At 57.1% G+C, this 15,226-nt stretch overlaps 1 protein-coding gene across 1 annotated transcript; it reads left to right on the forward strand.

Annotated features, from left to right (window-relative positions):
* The first annotated feature begins 2,080 nt into the window (after positions 1-2,080).
* On the forward strand, positions 2,081-13,169 carry NKX2-5 (NK2 homeobox 5). The gene is made up of 2 exons (XM_040572972.1): positions 2,081-7,843; positions 8,534-13,169. The coding sequence occupies exons 1-2, from the start codon at positions 7,564-7,566 to the stop codon at positions 9,139-9,141; spliced, it is 888 nt and encodes a 295-aa protein (XP_040428906.1). The 5' UTR covers positions 2,081-7,563; the 3' UTR covers positions 9,142-13,169.
* Positions 13,170-15,226: the final 2,057 nt, after the last annotated feature.

Here is a 15,226-nt window from a genome sequence, read left to right on the forward strand (position 1 = left end):
AAATTTAACCAGCACTTTAAGATCTTACTGAATCGGCACTTAATATTCCCTTAATTCTCTTTTGGGGATTTACCGCCTTTTAACTTTTCTTAAAAGCGGATGCACAAGCCAGCTCCGACACGCACAAAACCAAGGGCGCGTTTTTACCAAAGCATGTTTGGTTCAGACAGCATGAGAAGCAGAGACAAGGGCTTTGGCTAAAAGCACAGCAGTGCCCCTGTCCCCGGGATGGACTCTGCCAAGCCGGAGGGCTGGAAGCCGCAGGGCAGCTAAGCCTGAGCTACGTTCACGGGGGCAGCGGTGGAAACAACTTCTGGACACAGCGAAGGAAAAAAGCCTCCAAAAATACTTTGGGATAGATTTTATTTATTTTTTTTTTTCCCCCAGGCTATGGCTAAACCGTGTTTCTGAACACGAGGAGCCACAGCGAGGGTCCCGGAGGTTTCGGGCACCCCGTGCAGAGGCAGCGTGGAGGATCTGCGGGCCGTAGCCGGAGGTCGGGAGTGCATCGCCCAGGCGAGTGGCCAGGGCACGGAGGGGCTGCGCTGGGGCAGCCGGCATCTGGGAAGAAGTAACGCAGAGCCTGACAGCTCGGAGACGGCCAGATGTTTTCATCATTACGGAAAAAATCTGGTGGTGCCTCTTTGCCCAGAGAAACGCTGGAGGAGGAAATATCCTCTTGAGCTCTGATCAGGGCTGCGGATTAAAAACTGCAAGGGGCCAGGGACACAAAAAAAAAAAAAAAAAAAAAAAAAAAAGGGAAGAAAGGATCTTTCCTGGCTCTAATATTTAACACGAAGATGCCCCAGAAGGCTGCATTGCCTCCTCGGGGATTTTTTCCCAAGCTCGCTGCCCTGGAGGGTTGGAGAGACAGGGCCCGAACGGGGCCCCTGGGTGCCCCCCCCGGGCGCTCCCTGTCCCTGGGGCTGCAGCAGGTGCTGCCCCGGGGCTGCCGGCACTGAGCCCGGCAGGGTTTGGGGGGCACGGCTGTCCCGCCCGCTTCCAAAACTGGCACCGAAGGGGGCCGCTGGCTCCCCCCGAGCGGCTCCCCGGGATTCGCCCTTCCCGTCGGATCCCCCCGTTCCCAAAAGCCCCATCCCCTGCCGGCTCCTCTCGCTAATTTTAGCTTTCAGACACGAGAGGGTCGGTGCGATTAAAATCCGGGAGTGCCCCCCCCCGGGAGCAAAGCGTGCGAAACCATCAGAAAACACCGGCAGCCAAAACTTAAACTCCGCGATTTCTTTACGAACTAAAACCCGTCCCCGAAAATCAGTTCACGGGGAAGTTTTGCCGTTCCGCGCGTTTCATTTTGATATTCTTGTTCCTGTTTGATATTCTTATTCCTGGTTTTTTTTAGTGGAAAATTGCGGGCTGGGCTCGGCGGCGTTGGGCTGCACGGGGAGGCTGCCGCCCGCACCGAGCCCTGCCCTCGGCCGCTGGGCTAATTGCCTGTTAATTAGCTATGAGGGAGTTGGAGAGAGGGAGACGGAAAAAATAGATGGGTTTGGGTATGCGATGGTAAATACTGGTAAATACGCGATTGGTAAATAGGTGGTATGCGAGTAGCATCGGAAATTTAAAAAGAAATTTGCGAAGACGTAAGAAACCTGGAAATTTTACACAGATTAAAAAAAAAAAAAGTTAAAAATCTACACAAGTTTCACAAGATTTTCGTTTCTCTCGCGCTCTCGAAAAACGGCATATTTTATCTTCAGCGATTGCATATTCCTCGGGCTGGCAAAACCCCCATCCCGCCAGCCCGTTTGCCACTTTCTCTCTCCCATCTACCTTATTTTTGCCCGAGCTGCTTCTCAGCCCTTCCCCTCTCTGCAGACCGAGCCGCAGCAGGACCCGGAGCTTCGATTTAGGGCCCCTGGGAGAGGAGCAGTGCCGGGATCCTCCGCTCCGGAGACACCGACCGCCCCAGAGCCACGGAAGCGCCCAACAGATTATTTCCCCCGAGTCGGGAAAAACAGCGGCTGGAGGGCGAGGGCCTGCTCCTGCCCCTGCCCCTGCCCCTATTCCTGCTCCCGGGGGCAGAAATCCCGCAGCCCGGCCCCGCCGAGCAGGTGCGGGGAGCCCTTTTTTGCCCCTTTTATAAAATTCACCGGTGGGCAAGGGAGGATAAAGCAAAATTAAATGTAAAGCAGAAAATAAGAGCGGGGACGAGCGTCCCAGGTTAGCGTGAGTTTATTTCGTTTTTATTCAACTTTTTTTTTTTTTAATTCACACTTTAATTCATTCCTGCTCTCCGCAGGACCCCCGGGGACGGGTGGGGACGGCGCAGGGCACCGGAGAGCCCCGGCCCGGCCGTGTACCCCCCCCGGGACAGCTCGGCCGTGCCCGGTAAGGACCGGGGAAGCCTTCCCGGTGCTGGGACAAGGAGGAAGAGCGGAACCCCCGAGCCCGGTGCCGGCTCCTGGAGGGCGGCGGGGAGGCTCAGAGGGGACAGGGACCCCCCCCGCCCCGGAGCTTGCCCTTTCGGCAGCCGATTTCACGCCTCTCCGGTTGTGGGTCACAGGCTGGGCCCTCGCAGGACCCGAGGGAACATCGCCGGGAGACGCCGGAGCGGAGGCGGGGGTCAGGGCTCTGTAATTTTCCTCGGCCCGCTCCAGCCTCCCCCCTCCGCGGCTCGGCGCAGGGCAGGGGCTCGCCCGGAGGGTCGGTGGCTCCAGGCTGCACCCCGGGCGGGGAGGTGGAAATCCCTTTTGGGCCAAATAAAGCCCAAACACTAACTCACATTAAATGTGTCCCACTCCTGTTCCTTCCCCACCTCCGACCCGTGCCTCCCCGCTTCCCGGCTGCGCACGGGCCCCGGGGGGGGGGGGGGGGTCAGAACGGGACCCCGCTGCCCTGGCCCGGAGCAGCCCCCCCGGCGCATCCAAGCCGGATGGGATTTGCACGGCCAGCAGGAAGCATCCGAGCAGTCAGACCTCGATCTCCTCTGGAAAGCGCCGTGAGGACAGACGAGCTGCAAACCCCCTGAAATCCTCCCGGCCGGGAGGCTGCCCCCCTTCCCGGGAACCGCTCCGCCGGGGGCAGGCTGCGGGGGTCGGGGCAGGCTCCGGGGGCAGCCCGCGAGGTCCTTCGTTTTTAAAGCGGGTTTGACCATCACCAGCCACCGGAGCATCCCGGATCAAGCCGCTGTTGCGTTTGTGAAGTCTCTCCGTTTGGTTTTCCCGCCCCTAAAATAACCGCATTGCTTCTGCCCTGCTCGCGCTCCCCTGGGAAACGCACCGGGCGCCTCTGTAATTAACCGTAATTAAGCTTTTACCCGAGCGCAGGTGAGCGGCGCGTACCGGAGGCAGCATTAAAACCGCGATCGCTGCGTCAACGCTCAGGAGCTGGGAAGGGAAGGAAGGCGAAATCCCAGGCCGCCCTCTTCCACCAGCGAACCCGGCCCGGGCAGGAAGGTTAGAGGCGAGGTAAACGCAAAGCCTCGGGTTTATCTGACGGGCTCCCAGCCTTCAGCCGGGGGGGAGAAAGCCCACCTCCAGCGCCCGCGGGGCAGGAGCCAGCCTAATTGTCAGATTCCAGGCACGGAGCCCAGCGAGGGCAGCAGGGGAAAAGCCACGGATACGTTTTGCTGTCCCGAAGTCCCCTGCCCCGGCCACCCTGCCCCGGGTCAGCGGCGGAGACGGAAGAGCGGCCACCGAGCCCCCCTCCCGGCGCTGCTCCCGCGGGGGCGCCTACCAAAACCCCCCCGGAGCGCGCTGGTTTTAGCCCGGTTTTTGCGGAAATCGCCCCGAAACGAAGGGATGAAGAAGCCGGGCGGCTCTGCGGTGCTTTCGGGCCGGGTGCCGCAGCCGCCCGGAGCGCACGGCAGCGGCCCCGGGATGCCGCAGCGAGCCCCGGCCCCTCGCCAAGGGCCCTCGTCGCTGTCCTGGGCGTAAAGGTCAAAATTCTCCCCCCCCCCCCCCCCCCTTTTTTTTTTCCCCCTTGTTCCACGCCCTGGATGAGGCGCTGGAGGCCGGGGCCGCTCTCCCCGCCGGCAGCTCGGCGGGGAAAAGCGCGCTTCGTTACGGCAAAAAACGAGCAAAAAAAAATCAGAGCGAGGCGAGGAGGCGATTTTAGCTGCGGCAGAGCGAAGCGCCTGGACAGCTCCAAAGCCGCATTTCCCCGCAGAAAGGCGGAGGGGCGAAGCGACCCCTTCCCCAAGCCGGGGCAGCCCCGGGGGATGCCGAGGTCCCAGCGGCTCCCATGGGGAACTGGGAGATTGGCACCAGGTCGCGCAAACGAAACCCTAATAGGCTATTTCGGGACTACCGGCTCTTAACAAATCTATAGCACCTGAAGTGTTAGCACTCAATTAGTGACAAGGTTTCAAAACCCGGCGTTTACCGGCGAGGTATAAACAGAGTCCTGGGAGATAGCCGGGAATTAGAGCGGGAGGGGGCCCTGGACGTCTTACCCGGCCGGCATTAAGAGGAAAACTTTTTAAAAGGCCCCAGCTCGCTCTCTAAACAGTCCGAGGTGTCGAAAGCTCGGGGGGAGGGAGGATGTGCTCTCCGGGGCTAATTGCGTGGGTTTTTTGTTTGTTTGTTTTCAGCGAGGAAAGGTCTCTCTCTATACCCATACACATATATTTAAACGAATTTCATTTAACGAGCGCGGGAAGAAGCAACGAGGGGTGGGGAAATCAAAGGGGCGCGGGGGCCAGGCTCAGCCCGGAGCAATCCAAAGCGACCCCAAAGCACCGCAGGAGCGGTGCGGGACAGCTCGGGGGGGGGGGGCCGGGTACCGGTGATGCCCGGCGCCCCCCGGGGTCCCAGCACCTTCCTGCCGAGGGCCAGGAGGTCCCGTGGGTGCCAGCCCCGGGGACACCGGAGCCGAGGCGCCTGCAGGGTGCGGAGCCCGGTCGGCGGGGCCATAAAGGGCGGCGCTGCGAGGCGCCCGCAGCCAGCCCCGGCTGTCGGGGCGAGCCTCGGCCCCTCTGCTCCGCCACGATAAACGGAGCGGGCTCGGAGCAGCGAGCTGGAGAGCACCGGGGAGAGAGGCAGAGGGGGGAGCGGGTGGCGAGCCCCGACCCGGAAAGTCCGTGAGCTGCTGTGTGTCAGGGACTTATTCATCAATCAGCCGGACACAGAGCAGACCTGGCCTCTCTTTGCGGAGTGTTTGCTTTTTCACCAATTATTGCGGCCCTGCAGCTCTTTTTGTTGATACAGTAGTTCTAAAAAGTGCTAATGTTCATTTATCAGGGGGCCGAGCCCGGGACTCCCACTAGTTGTGATTCTTCCAAAAATATAAACACGCAGAGAAGGGCTAAGGCTAAAGCCCCCATTTGTTTCTAAACTGCAGTATTAAAAGTGATGCATTGTTGAAGATAAAGCGGAGATAACGCTGTCTGTCTCCAATGAATGTCTCCCCGACGCATTAATGACATTCCAAATGATAGCTGCGGCTTATCGTTCAATTAATCACTTCCACCCTCTGCAGCCGGGCCCACATCGATCGGGAGCCGCCGGGTGATTCCAGCCCTCCAGGCCCCGCTTCGGGGCCGTTTGGTGGCCGGCGGCTCTCCGCTCCTCTTCCTCTCCTCCTCTTCCTCCCCGGGGACGCCCCGCTGGGGATGCGCTGCGGGCCGGGGGCGGCCGGGGCCGGACCCCGCCGGGGCCGGAGCCGCTTCCCCGGGGGCTCAGCAGGCTGGGGAGGGGGCTCCGGGGCAGGCAGGGCTTTTGCACCCCACTCGGCGAGCTCCGCGACCGAGCCGGGACGGGCGTTTTGCCTCCCCAGCACCCCGGGCTGGAGCCGGTTTTTCTCAGCCCCTGAGGCAGGCGGACCCGCAGCCGCCGCTGCGTTTTTTAGGGGAGATGGAGGCCGCTCCGTTATGCTGGTATTTACCGAGCCTATCCCAATAAACTTGTAGGGTAAGGGAAAGGAGACGACGGGGTCGGGAAGGCAGCCGGGCTGTGCACCACGGACCCGGCCGGGGCTGAGCGGGGGTGCCGAGGCACACGGGAGGCTCTGCCGAGGCTGCCTCCACCTTCCCAGGGCGCTTCTCTCTCCCCTTTTCCTGCAGCCGAGGAAAATCCCCCCCGAACTGCCCCGGCCTCCTCGGGGCTCGTTCCCCAGCGAAGCCCGGGGGAAGCGCAGCCGCCAGGAGCGGGACGGCCGCTGGGCCGCCTCCCTCCCTCGATAAATGGCAATATTTCGGGCCTCCGAAATACTCAGCACAAAATCCGGATCCGATTCACGACAAAACCGCTCCCGGGACGGCAGCAGGAGGCTGCAGCAAGAGGTTGCAAGCGCTGCTGCAGCCCCGGCCCCAAAGCCCCAGCATCGCCAGCAAAAAAAAAGTAATTAAAAAAATCCTTAACCAAATTGCCCCAAAACGCAAAACCTCTCCGTGGGGAGAGAAAAATCAGCAGAAGCGGGGGAAAAACTGCCCAGGGAGGGCTGCTGCGGGCAGGTGCCCTGGTTTTCCCCGCCTCGGAGGACTTTTTTCCCCCGTTGTGCGGGAGGAGGACGCTTTGCGGGCAGGAGCACGGGGACAAATCCTACAAATTGCCCCTCGGCGGCCGCCTGAGAGCCGCAGCCTCCCCGGCAGGGCACGGCCGAGGGCTCCCCAACTCACCGCATCCACGGGGGCTCCTCCGCTCGCTCCCCGGCCTCCGCTCCCCCTGCCCCGCAGGGCTCGGAGCCTCCCGGAGCCGGGCAGCCCGCACCAAAGAAGTCGTTCAAGGGGGATTTTTTTTTTTTTTTTCCCTCCCACCCCTAAGCCAAGAAAGAGCCGTAACGCCCCCGGGGCTCGCCCCCGGCTGCTGGGGACACGGCGAGGTTTGCTGCTCCCTCGGCCCCTGGCCCCCGTGTTTTCAGACGCTGGCACAAGCAGCGGTTTTTTTTTAAAAATAATGTTGGTTTGGAGCCGAAAGCTTTACGAACAACGGCGGAAAAAAACCACCCCTCGTTCCGGCCTCCAGAGCCCGAGGGTCGCTCTCTGTCAGCTGGCTTTTGCAGGCGTGTGAACCCTAAGCACGGATTTCCCCTTCGCACAACAGTGACCTCCCGCTTTCTGGTTCCTGCGCTCGGATATTGCAGAATGCTAAAAACGAAACCTCTGTTCCTTCGCTTAAAAAAAAAAAAAAAAATGAAATCAGCACATATTTGGTTGATGGTTTCCTCCCAGCCTGTTTATTTAATCTGACTGTATGATAGATGGCATCAGATAGGGGCTTTGTACACATTAGGCCATTCTGGATTTTTTTTTTTCTAAATGGATCAACAAACTCGGCAGGGAAAGCTGGATAAATACAGTGCCGCCCCTTTAAACGAGCGGGGATGTTTTGGAGATGTATTACTATATTAGGTGACATGCAACTTTGCATCTCTCATACCATCACCGCAATGTTGGCCAATAGAAAGCTAAAGTCACCCAAAAAGTGCCTAGTCCCTCCTTCCAATCCCTTATGGTCCGCTCCTACCTGCCTGCAGTGCACAAGGCGAGGCTGCTGGCGGGGATGCTATGTGCCCCCTCGGCGAGCTCCACCGCCGCTCCTCCTCGGCTGCTCCTCGCCTCCTTTTCCATGACCCCGGGCTCCGGCCGCTGCCCCGCTCTCCTCTGCCATGTTTCCTAGCCCTGTGACGACGACCCCTTTCTCGGTCAAGGACATTTTGAACCTGGAGCAGCATCAGAGCGGCCTGGTCCCCATGGAGCTGCCGTCGCCCTCCTGCATGCTGGCCGCCTTCAAGCAGGAGGCCTTCGGCACCGAGCCCCCCGGCCTGCCCGACCTGCGGGAGGAGCTGCCCGAGCCTCCCCCGGGCAAGGCGGCCTTCCCCAGCCCTTACTACGTTAAGAGCTACGCGGAGATGGACTCGGCCAAGGACCCCAAGGCGGATAAGAAAGGTAAAGGCGAAGCGGGGCTGCGGGGATGGTGCGGGGAGGCTGCGGGAGGCACCGCGACCGGCCTCGGCTGCCCGCTGCTGCCCGGCCGAGGGGCTCGGAGGAAGCAAAGCGAGGGGAGGAGAAGCATCTCGTATCCCCTATACCCCCCTCCAGACATCCCCCCGACCCTGCAACCCCTCGGAGGGGACAGACCCCTGGCCCCTCAACAGCCACGCTCGCTGCCAAAGCAGGAGGCAAAGGCACAATGTTACACCCGAGGCCTCCATCGTGTCCAAAGAGAAATGAGGCAACAAGTTTTACTTCTAATCAATAGCTCTGCTGAGCCTACCTCCGCAGCTGGGGTTCGATATAAAGGGCACACGTGCGAGAAAGCCAAGCCATGGCAGAGACGAGCGTGACTAAAATCGGCGCGGAGCCTCCTTGTTTACAAAAGAATAATAATGATAATAAAAATAGTAATAATAATAAAGACAAATTGCTTAAAGAGGTACTTGAGACTTGAGCAAGCGTGATTGAGACAGTGCCGCTGCCACAAGAGCAGGCCAGCAGCAGTGGGGCCGGGGGAAGAGACGGCGCTGCAGGGTCTTTCTCAATACACACGGGTTGTTTAATACCGCTTTTCTTCCCTTCTTTTTTTTTATTCCCCCCCCCCCCCCCCTCTTTTTCCTTTGCCCGTTTGTTTTGCTGCAGAGCTGTGCTCCCTGCACAAGAGCCTGGAGCAGGAGAAGAGAGACCTGGACGATCCCGAGCGCCCCAGACAGAGGAAGAGGAGGAAACCTCGCGTCCTCTTTTCCCAGGCCCAAGTCTACGAACTGGAGAGAAGGTTCAAGCAGCAGAAATATCTCTCGGCTCCCGAAAGAGACCATCTAGCCAACGTCCTAAAGCTCACCTCCACCCAGGTGAAAATTTGGTTCCAGAATAGAAGGTATAAATGCAAAAGGCAGAGACAGGATCAGACCCTCGAGATGGTGGGGATCCCGCCGCCCCGGCGGATAGCCGTGCCGGTGCTGGTGCGGGACGGGAAGCCCTGCCTGGGGGAGTCTTCTCCCTACAGCTCGCCCTACAACGTCAGCATTAACCCCTATAGCTACAACGCCTACCCCGCGTACCCCAACTACAACAGCCCGGCCTGCAACGCCAACTACAACTGCAACTACCCCTCCGTGCAGCCCATGCAGCCCTCGGCGGCCGGCAACAACTTCATGAACTTCAGCGTGGGGGACTTGAATTCGGTGCAGACACCCATCCCGCAGGGGAACGCGGGCATCTCCACGTTGCACGGGATCCGAGCCTGGTAGGGCGGCCCCACAGGGGAACCCCACACCGGGGGGGGAGCTCGGCCGCGCCTGGGAGCCGCTCTCGGGACACTTGGGGGCTGCGGGGGGACGAGGACGGGTCGCTGGAGCATCCCGCCGGAGCTCAGGAGCCTGGCACCCATCTCCGTGGGGAGGCCTCCGGTGTTTGGAGCTGGCACTGGGGGGCTGCTCCCACCCCCGGCCGTGCCGGACCCTTCTGGCTCCCTGCTTCCAGCGGGGTCTTCGTCCCGGTAATTCCTCCCCTTCCTTCCTACAAAACAGCCGCTCGTTTTGCTTGCCTCCTTCCCACTAACCGAACAACAGCGAGCCAAGCCCTACAACCCGTAATTATTATTTTTTTTTTACTCTTATACTAATTATTATTGAGATCCACGTTTAAGTTTTGCACTTCCTGTACGGTCACCGCTGCCCGGCCAGCTCAGCGCCCCCCCGGGCTGCCCCTCACCAGGCAGCTGATGGGGCTCTCGTCAGCTCACAGCCGAGGACAGACCCCCTGGGGAACAAGGGCCCCCCGATCCCCCGGTCCCTGTAGGGTTATGCACTAAAACGTCCGTTAGTACCGAAATGCACTGTCCTCTCCTCGTCCCGCCGCCTTTCCCTTTGCTGTAGCAGCTGACGGAGATCAGCAAGTTGTCATTAAAGAGAGTGGCTTTCATCGCGCGTCCCCCGCCTTCATTGCACGGCCAAGGTCCCCCCTAGGGCTCCCCGCCGACCCCTGGGGCTCCCCCCTGCTGCCACCCCTCCCCGTGTAGCCCTCCCTAAATTCCAGCAATTTCCGCGTTGGTGAGTGCAAACGGTGCTTGTATTTTCAATGTCTTTTAAAAATAATTTTCAACCTGCTTTGGAAGCCCCAGCCCGGGCAGGACTGCTGTGCACGAGCCCTGTCCCCCCCCCCCCCCATCTCCCGGCCGGATCCCATCGCTGGGAGGCTCTGGGGGGCCTGAGTTCTTCCTCGCACAGAAAGGCGGTGCAAGGGGGGGGGGGGGGGGGAACAGCCCAAACCCTAAACCACAGGGCTCGGGGGCTGCCGGAGGGGAAGGGCCCCCGCCTGCTCCCTGCCTCTCCCCTGGCTCAGCCCCAGCCCCTCAGCCGCCTTTACAGTAGTCGCTATCAAATGTCAATTATTGGGAGTGAGAAACAACAAACATTGTAATTCGGCGCAGTCAAAACATCCTCTGAGTGTCTGAGATTGTCCGGCCCGGTGATAAGGCGATTAGGGGAACCTGCAACCTCTCCTGTCCTGGCCCTATCGGCCCCATCAGTAAACAGGGATGGAGACAGGGTGGCTGTGGCCCTGGGACATGGGATGAAAGGCTGCTGGTGAATGGAAGCCTTCTGCAGCCTCCCTCCCTCCTTCCCAAAGGGACCAACCCCACGCCCCCCGAGGCGGGATGGCACAGCCGAGGAGCTCCCACCTCCTCCTGCTCTCTGCAAGGGGCAGAGGAGTCCTGGGTGCTGCTCACGGAGCCCCTAATGCCACATGGGGCACGGCCACCTGCCTGGGGCTGTGCAAAGGGGGCCTTCTGCCCCCTGAGGCCAGCCTGCCTCGGGGACACTTACCCGGCAGGGGGACGCTGGGCTCGTTACAGCAAAGGGGGCCAGGCCGCAGGGTCCAAAGCACCCACACACGGCTGCCCACCCCTGAATGTGCAGGAGCTGGGGCCAGCCCCAGAGCGGTGCAGCCCGGGAGGAAAGGGCTACTTCTGCACGAAACCTCTCCTGTCCCGGGACCGCTGGCTGCACCTTAACTTTGGCCTTCTTCGCACACAGTCCGTGGGGCGGAGGGACTCTGAGACTTCAGCGGGTGGCTGAGAGATGGCAGGGTAGCCAGAGAAGAGCCTGCTCAAAGAGCCGAGGTGTCTGCCTTCCCGAGAGCCGCAGGGAGGGAGCACGGGAGGGAGCCAGGTTTAAACTCTGCCATGCCGTGGGGCACTGGCAGTTCTGTGCCTCAGTTATCGATAAGGCACGCACAGCGTTACTGCCTGGCTCAAGGCTGCTGGCATCGTCTGCAGTCAGAGTCCCCTGCTGCAGAGCTTGGCCAGGATCAGAGCTGACAGGGAGCCCTCAGGCGATGAGGACAAGTCCTGAGTTAACATGAGGGAAAGCATCGAGACCAGCTACGATGCGACTCTCTGCTGTTCAGAGGCTGGCCCTTTATGAAGCGGTCTACAGCACCCCTCTCACTTCCACATAGTCCAGACATCTTTTCCCTTCCTCACACGTGGTCATTTCTTCAAATTTATTTTCCCCCAGCCCTATCTCAGCAGCGCAGCTATCAGGGAATCCAGCTGTCCGCTGGGATCTGGCCTGCCGTTACTCTGAAGGGCAGTTCTGGACACCACTTTCAGGTCCAGCTTCCAGGACTGCCCTGTGCTCGTTCTTGCACGGGATGGATGCGCAGCCCCTCACACGCTCCTCTCCTCCCCACGCTTCCCCATCCCCGCGGGAATTGCATCACGAGCAGATGCACGGCAGGATAAGACGGGGCCCTGGAACAGCAGCCGGAGCTTTGGAGCCGGCTCTGAACATGATGCAGGCAGGGGACAGAGCAGCAGCTGGCCGAAGGCGAGCACAGCACCGCAGCCCTGCTCCAGCAGCCGCAGAGCAAGGCGTGGTTAAAGACCTCTCGTTAGGTGGATATGGGGGAAGCTGGATAGAATTAATGCTCATTAGGAATTAACCCCCAACGTGCTGATTTCAGCCACAGGGCACTCACGGTGTTCATGTGCTCAAGCACCCCATCGCTGCTAGTTCTGCTCTGTCGGGTCTGGCTCGCCTCCTGCAAGAGCAGCCTCCAGAGCCGGTGTGGCCAACAGGGTTGAGCGGTGGAAAAAGGTTTCCCTGGGATTTTGAAGGCACCGAGGCTGTCGGCACACACCACGGCACGCCCTCACACAAGTCCAGTCCTCTCAGCTGCTTACAAAAACTGAACGCATCAAACCTGACATGTCTCTGCCTGAGCGTGAAGGGCTCCAGGTCTTTGGAGCAATATGAAAAAAAAAAAATATATATATATATGCTTAGAAAGCATCGTTCCAGAGGAAAGCACAGGGTATGAATGTTTCCCTAGGGAGCCTGAAATCAGAGATCCTCTCAGTGTTTCGGGGCATGCTAGGGGGTGAAGGACAGAGGTTTTTAATAATCCTTGTACCTGGATCTGATCTCAGTGCCCTTTCCTCAGCTTTTTTGAACTGCGCGGTCTGGCACTGGCACTTCCCCCTCCCCCCGTTCTAGGCCAGCTTTATTTAGAAGAACTCAGTGCCCCCAGCTCCACCCGAAGGTAACGGGAGTGCAGCCCAGCACCACTTCTCTTCAGACATATTGTGTACGGTGGGTTTACACAAACTATCTGGAATTCATACAACTTGTAAAGGAACAAAAATAACAAATAAACACGTCAGCTGTAAGGGACTGATACCAAATCCCTTGTCTCTGGCAGTTTTCTAGAAATTGAGGTAATTGTTTTTCCTAAATAACACCCCTACAATTCCTAGAGTGCATCTGTGGCCAGAATCTTATTCCTTGAGTTCTGGGAGCTTTCACACAAAGTTACTCCGTGGAGTCACAAAACAAGGTTTGGTCCTGGCAGGAATCAGCCAAAGTGTGCTGGAGGAGCCCAGCAGGAAAACAACAGATCAACAGCCCTCTCTCCCCTGCCCCTGCTCCTAATTCATCTCACTGACAACAGTTTAGATCAATATCAGCAGTAAGTGATTTCTTGTTAACGGGGATTATTAAGAAGAATCAACACCTTTAAAATGCTATTCCTCATTGTCTCCAGAGTGAGAAAAGGAGACTGGGAGCTTTCAGACTGGAGGCTGATCTTTCATTCCTGGAGGCTGATCTTTCATTCCTGGGTGCTTGATTTACTACAATATCAGCTTCGTGCTACGTTTTTATGCAGAGAGAGAGGGAAATGGAGACTTCTCCCAACAGGAGACCAAGCACCGGCAATACATTTGTGGAAGTTAATTAATCGAGGTTTAGCAAAGCGACACAGAATAAATTACTTGCAAATCATTACCTGTCTCCTGCAGTCATTTGTAGCACTGCCTCTCCAGAGCATCGTTCACTAAGAAAGCCTCCTTCAGAGACAAGGCCTTCCCTAACTTCTTCCTAGTTCACTTCCATGCCACAGGCAACTGTGGTGTTTCCCCCCCCCCCCCCCCCCCCCAAAAACATATTGCTTTGTTATTTTAGAACAAACTTCAAGCCTGCCTCCAGCAGTGGTCTCATCATTACCGCTTCTTCCGCCATGCATTGACCCACACTGATTTTTTTCCTTTCTGGATACCAACACAGGATCTTTAAGGATCTCAAAGTCCCCTCTCCTCCCTTCCCACTGCAGCTCATCGGTTAGTCCTCAGAAGGCACTGAGCAGAAAAGTATCTCCAAGGGCACCAAATGAACTAGGCTGGTGTTGATTCTTACCATAGTGAAGGTTGTACAGCTGTCCCTCAGCTAACCAACCAGCTTTAAAGCATCTCTACCATTGCCATCACACTACTGCATATGCTTGCCCCAGACTGTTGCCTGAAATGCATTTGAGCCTATGGGCTGGCTGAAATCAGTATTAAAGTAAAAAATAATAGATGAGCTTCATTGTCTTTGTGTGAAAGAATTGCTGTAACTGCAGATCACATACAAACAGTGTAAATGGAGCCCTGATGAATACACTAAGATACAGAATAAGACAAAAAATAAACTTTCCTGAACATGAGCAAAAGGAAAAGATAACAGAAACCCATGAAGAGAGATGAGGATCCAGAAAAGCAAAGCAGGGCGCACTTAAAGCAGCTCTCTGTGCTGAACAACTGATGCACTGACTCCACCAAGACCATAAAACAGTTAAGTCATCCCTGCTTAAAATAACATTTGTTTGGTGTCAACAAAGCAGCACAGGCTAATGGCTAAAACACAGGTCTGCACGTCAGGAGACCCGTGCGGTTTTCCCAGCTCCATTACAGGCGGAGGCATCCCATTTTCAAACGGGTCAGTGCAGGCAGACCCCTGCACCTACACAAAGCGGGGGCCACACAAGTGCAGCGCTCATCCCCGTGGCCTGCAGCGAGTGCTCGATGCTTGCCCAGTTTGATGTGCTGGAAAAAGAAGTTGCCCAAAAGAAAAATCAACTCGCAAAGGGGCAGAATCTCCTAGCGGCCAAAGCGATTTTATTCCTTAGGTTTGGATAGCATTTATTGGTCTTGGGGAGACGTCCTGGAACTAAATTGCTATTTGTGGAGATGGCGACGCTGAAGGAGAAACAAGCATGAATGATGCTACTGTAGAGTGGGTAAGGTCAAGAGTTAACAGGCGCAAGAAGGAAAAGAAAAGTTTGTCCAGCACTTCAAATTCTATGAAATGCTCTATTATTTATTAGGAAACAAACTTTTTTTTTTCTTTTTTTAGAGTTTTGGTCCTGGATCCAAGAAATCTGGTTGTTTAGCAGATGACTAATTTTCAGGGTTAAAAACACTTCCTCTCAAATATTTTATAGGTGTTCTGCATATTGGGACTAGGATTTGGTGCACTCTGCCACTGCAAGAATATAACCATAGTTTATTTTAGCACTGCAGACGTTTCCTAAATAGATTGCATTGTTCTCTAGCGTAGGCTTTGAATAAATCACAGGACTGGCTCCTAAAAATTGCCCCCCAGATCCCATCTTCCTGGCCAGGATTTTCTGTACCCCTTACTATCTGTGAGAAATAAAAGCTGCTTTCAAAGCAGTCCCTGCAGTCAGTGGAGGTGCAGCACACAAACATGTGCACAGTGCTGGCTGGCTGTCATCAAGAGAAGCTGTTAAAAAACAGGCCACCACCCCCCCACCCCCAAAAAAAGTGCTTCAGTCAAGTAAGTAAGTTTTATATATTTTTAAGTAGCAAAAGACCAGAACAAATTTGTACTGCCTGGCCCCAGCAAGTCAGTTCTAATGATATCAATGGGCTGATTTATGCTATTTCTGGGAAGGAAAACATAAATCTTGGTTGACTTGAGGTTCCACGTGCTGCTTTATGCATTGTGCAGTGTCAGCTGCCGCTTCCCTCGCCACCACAGAGACAGGTCC

Source organism: Cygnus olor, chromosome 14, assembly GCF_009769625.2.
Source record: "Cygnus olor isolate bCygOlo1 chromosome 14, bCygOlo1.pri.v2, whole genome shotgun sequence".
NCBI lineage: Eukaryota > Metazoa > Chordata > Aves > Anseriformes > Anatidae > Cygnus > Cygnus olor.

Coding starts and splice junctions, on each gene's coding strand:
- NKX2-5 (XM_040572972.1), top strand. CDS start 7,564: ATGTTTCCTAGCCCTGTGACGACGACCCCTTTCTCGGTCAAGGACATT. Junction 7,844..8,533: donor CCCCAAGGCGGATAAGAAAG/GTAAAGGCGAAG, acceptor GTTTTGCTGCAG/AGCTGTGCTCCCTGCACAAG.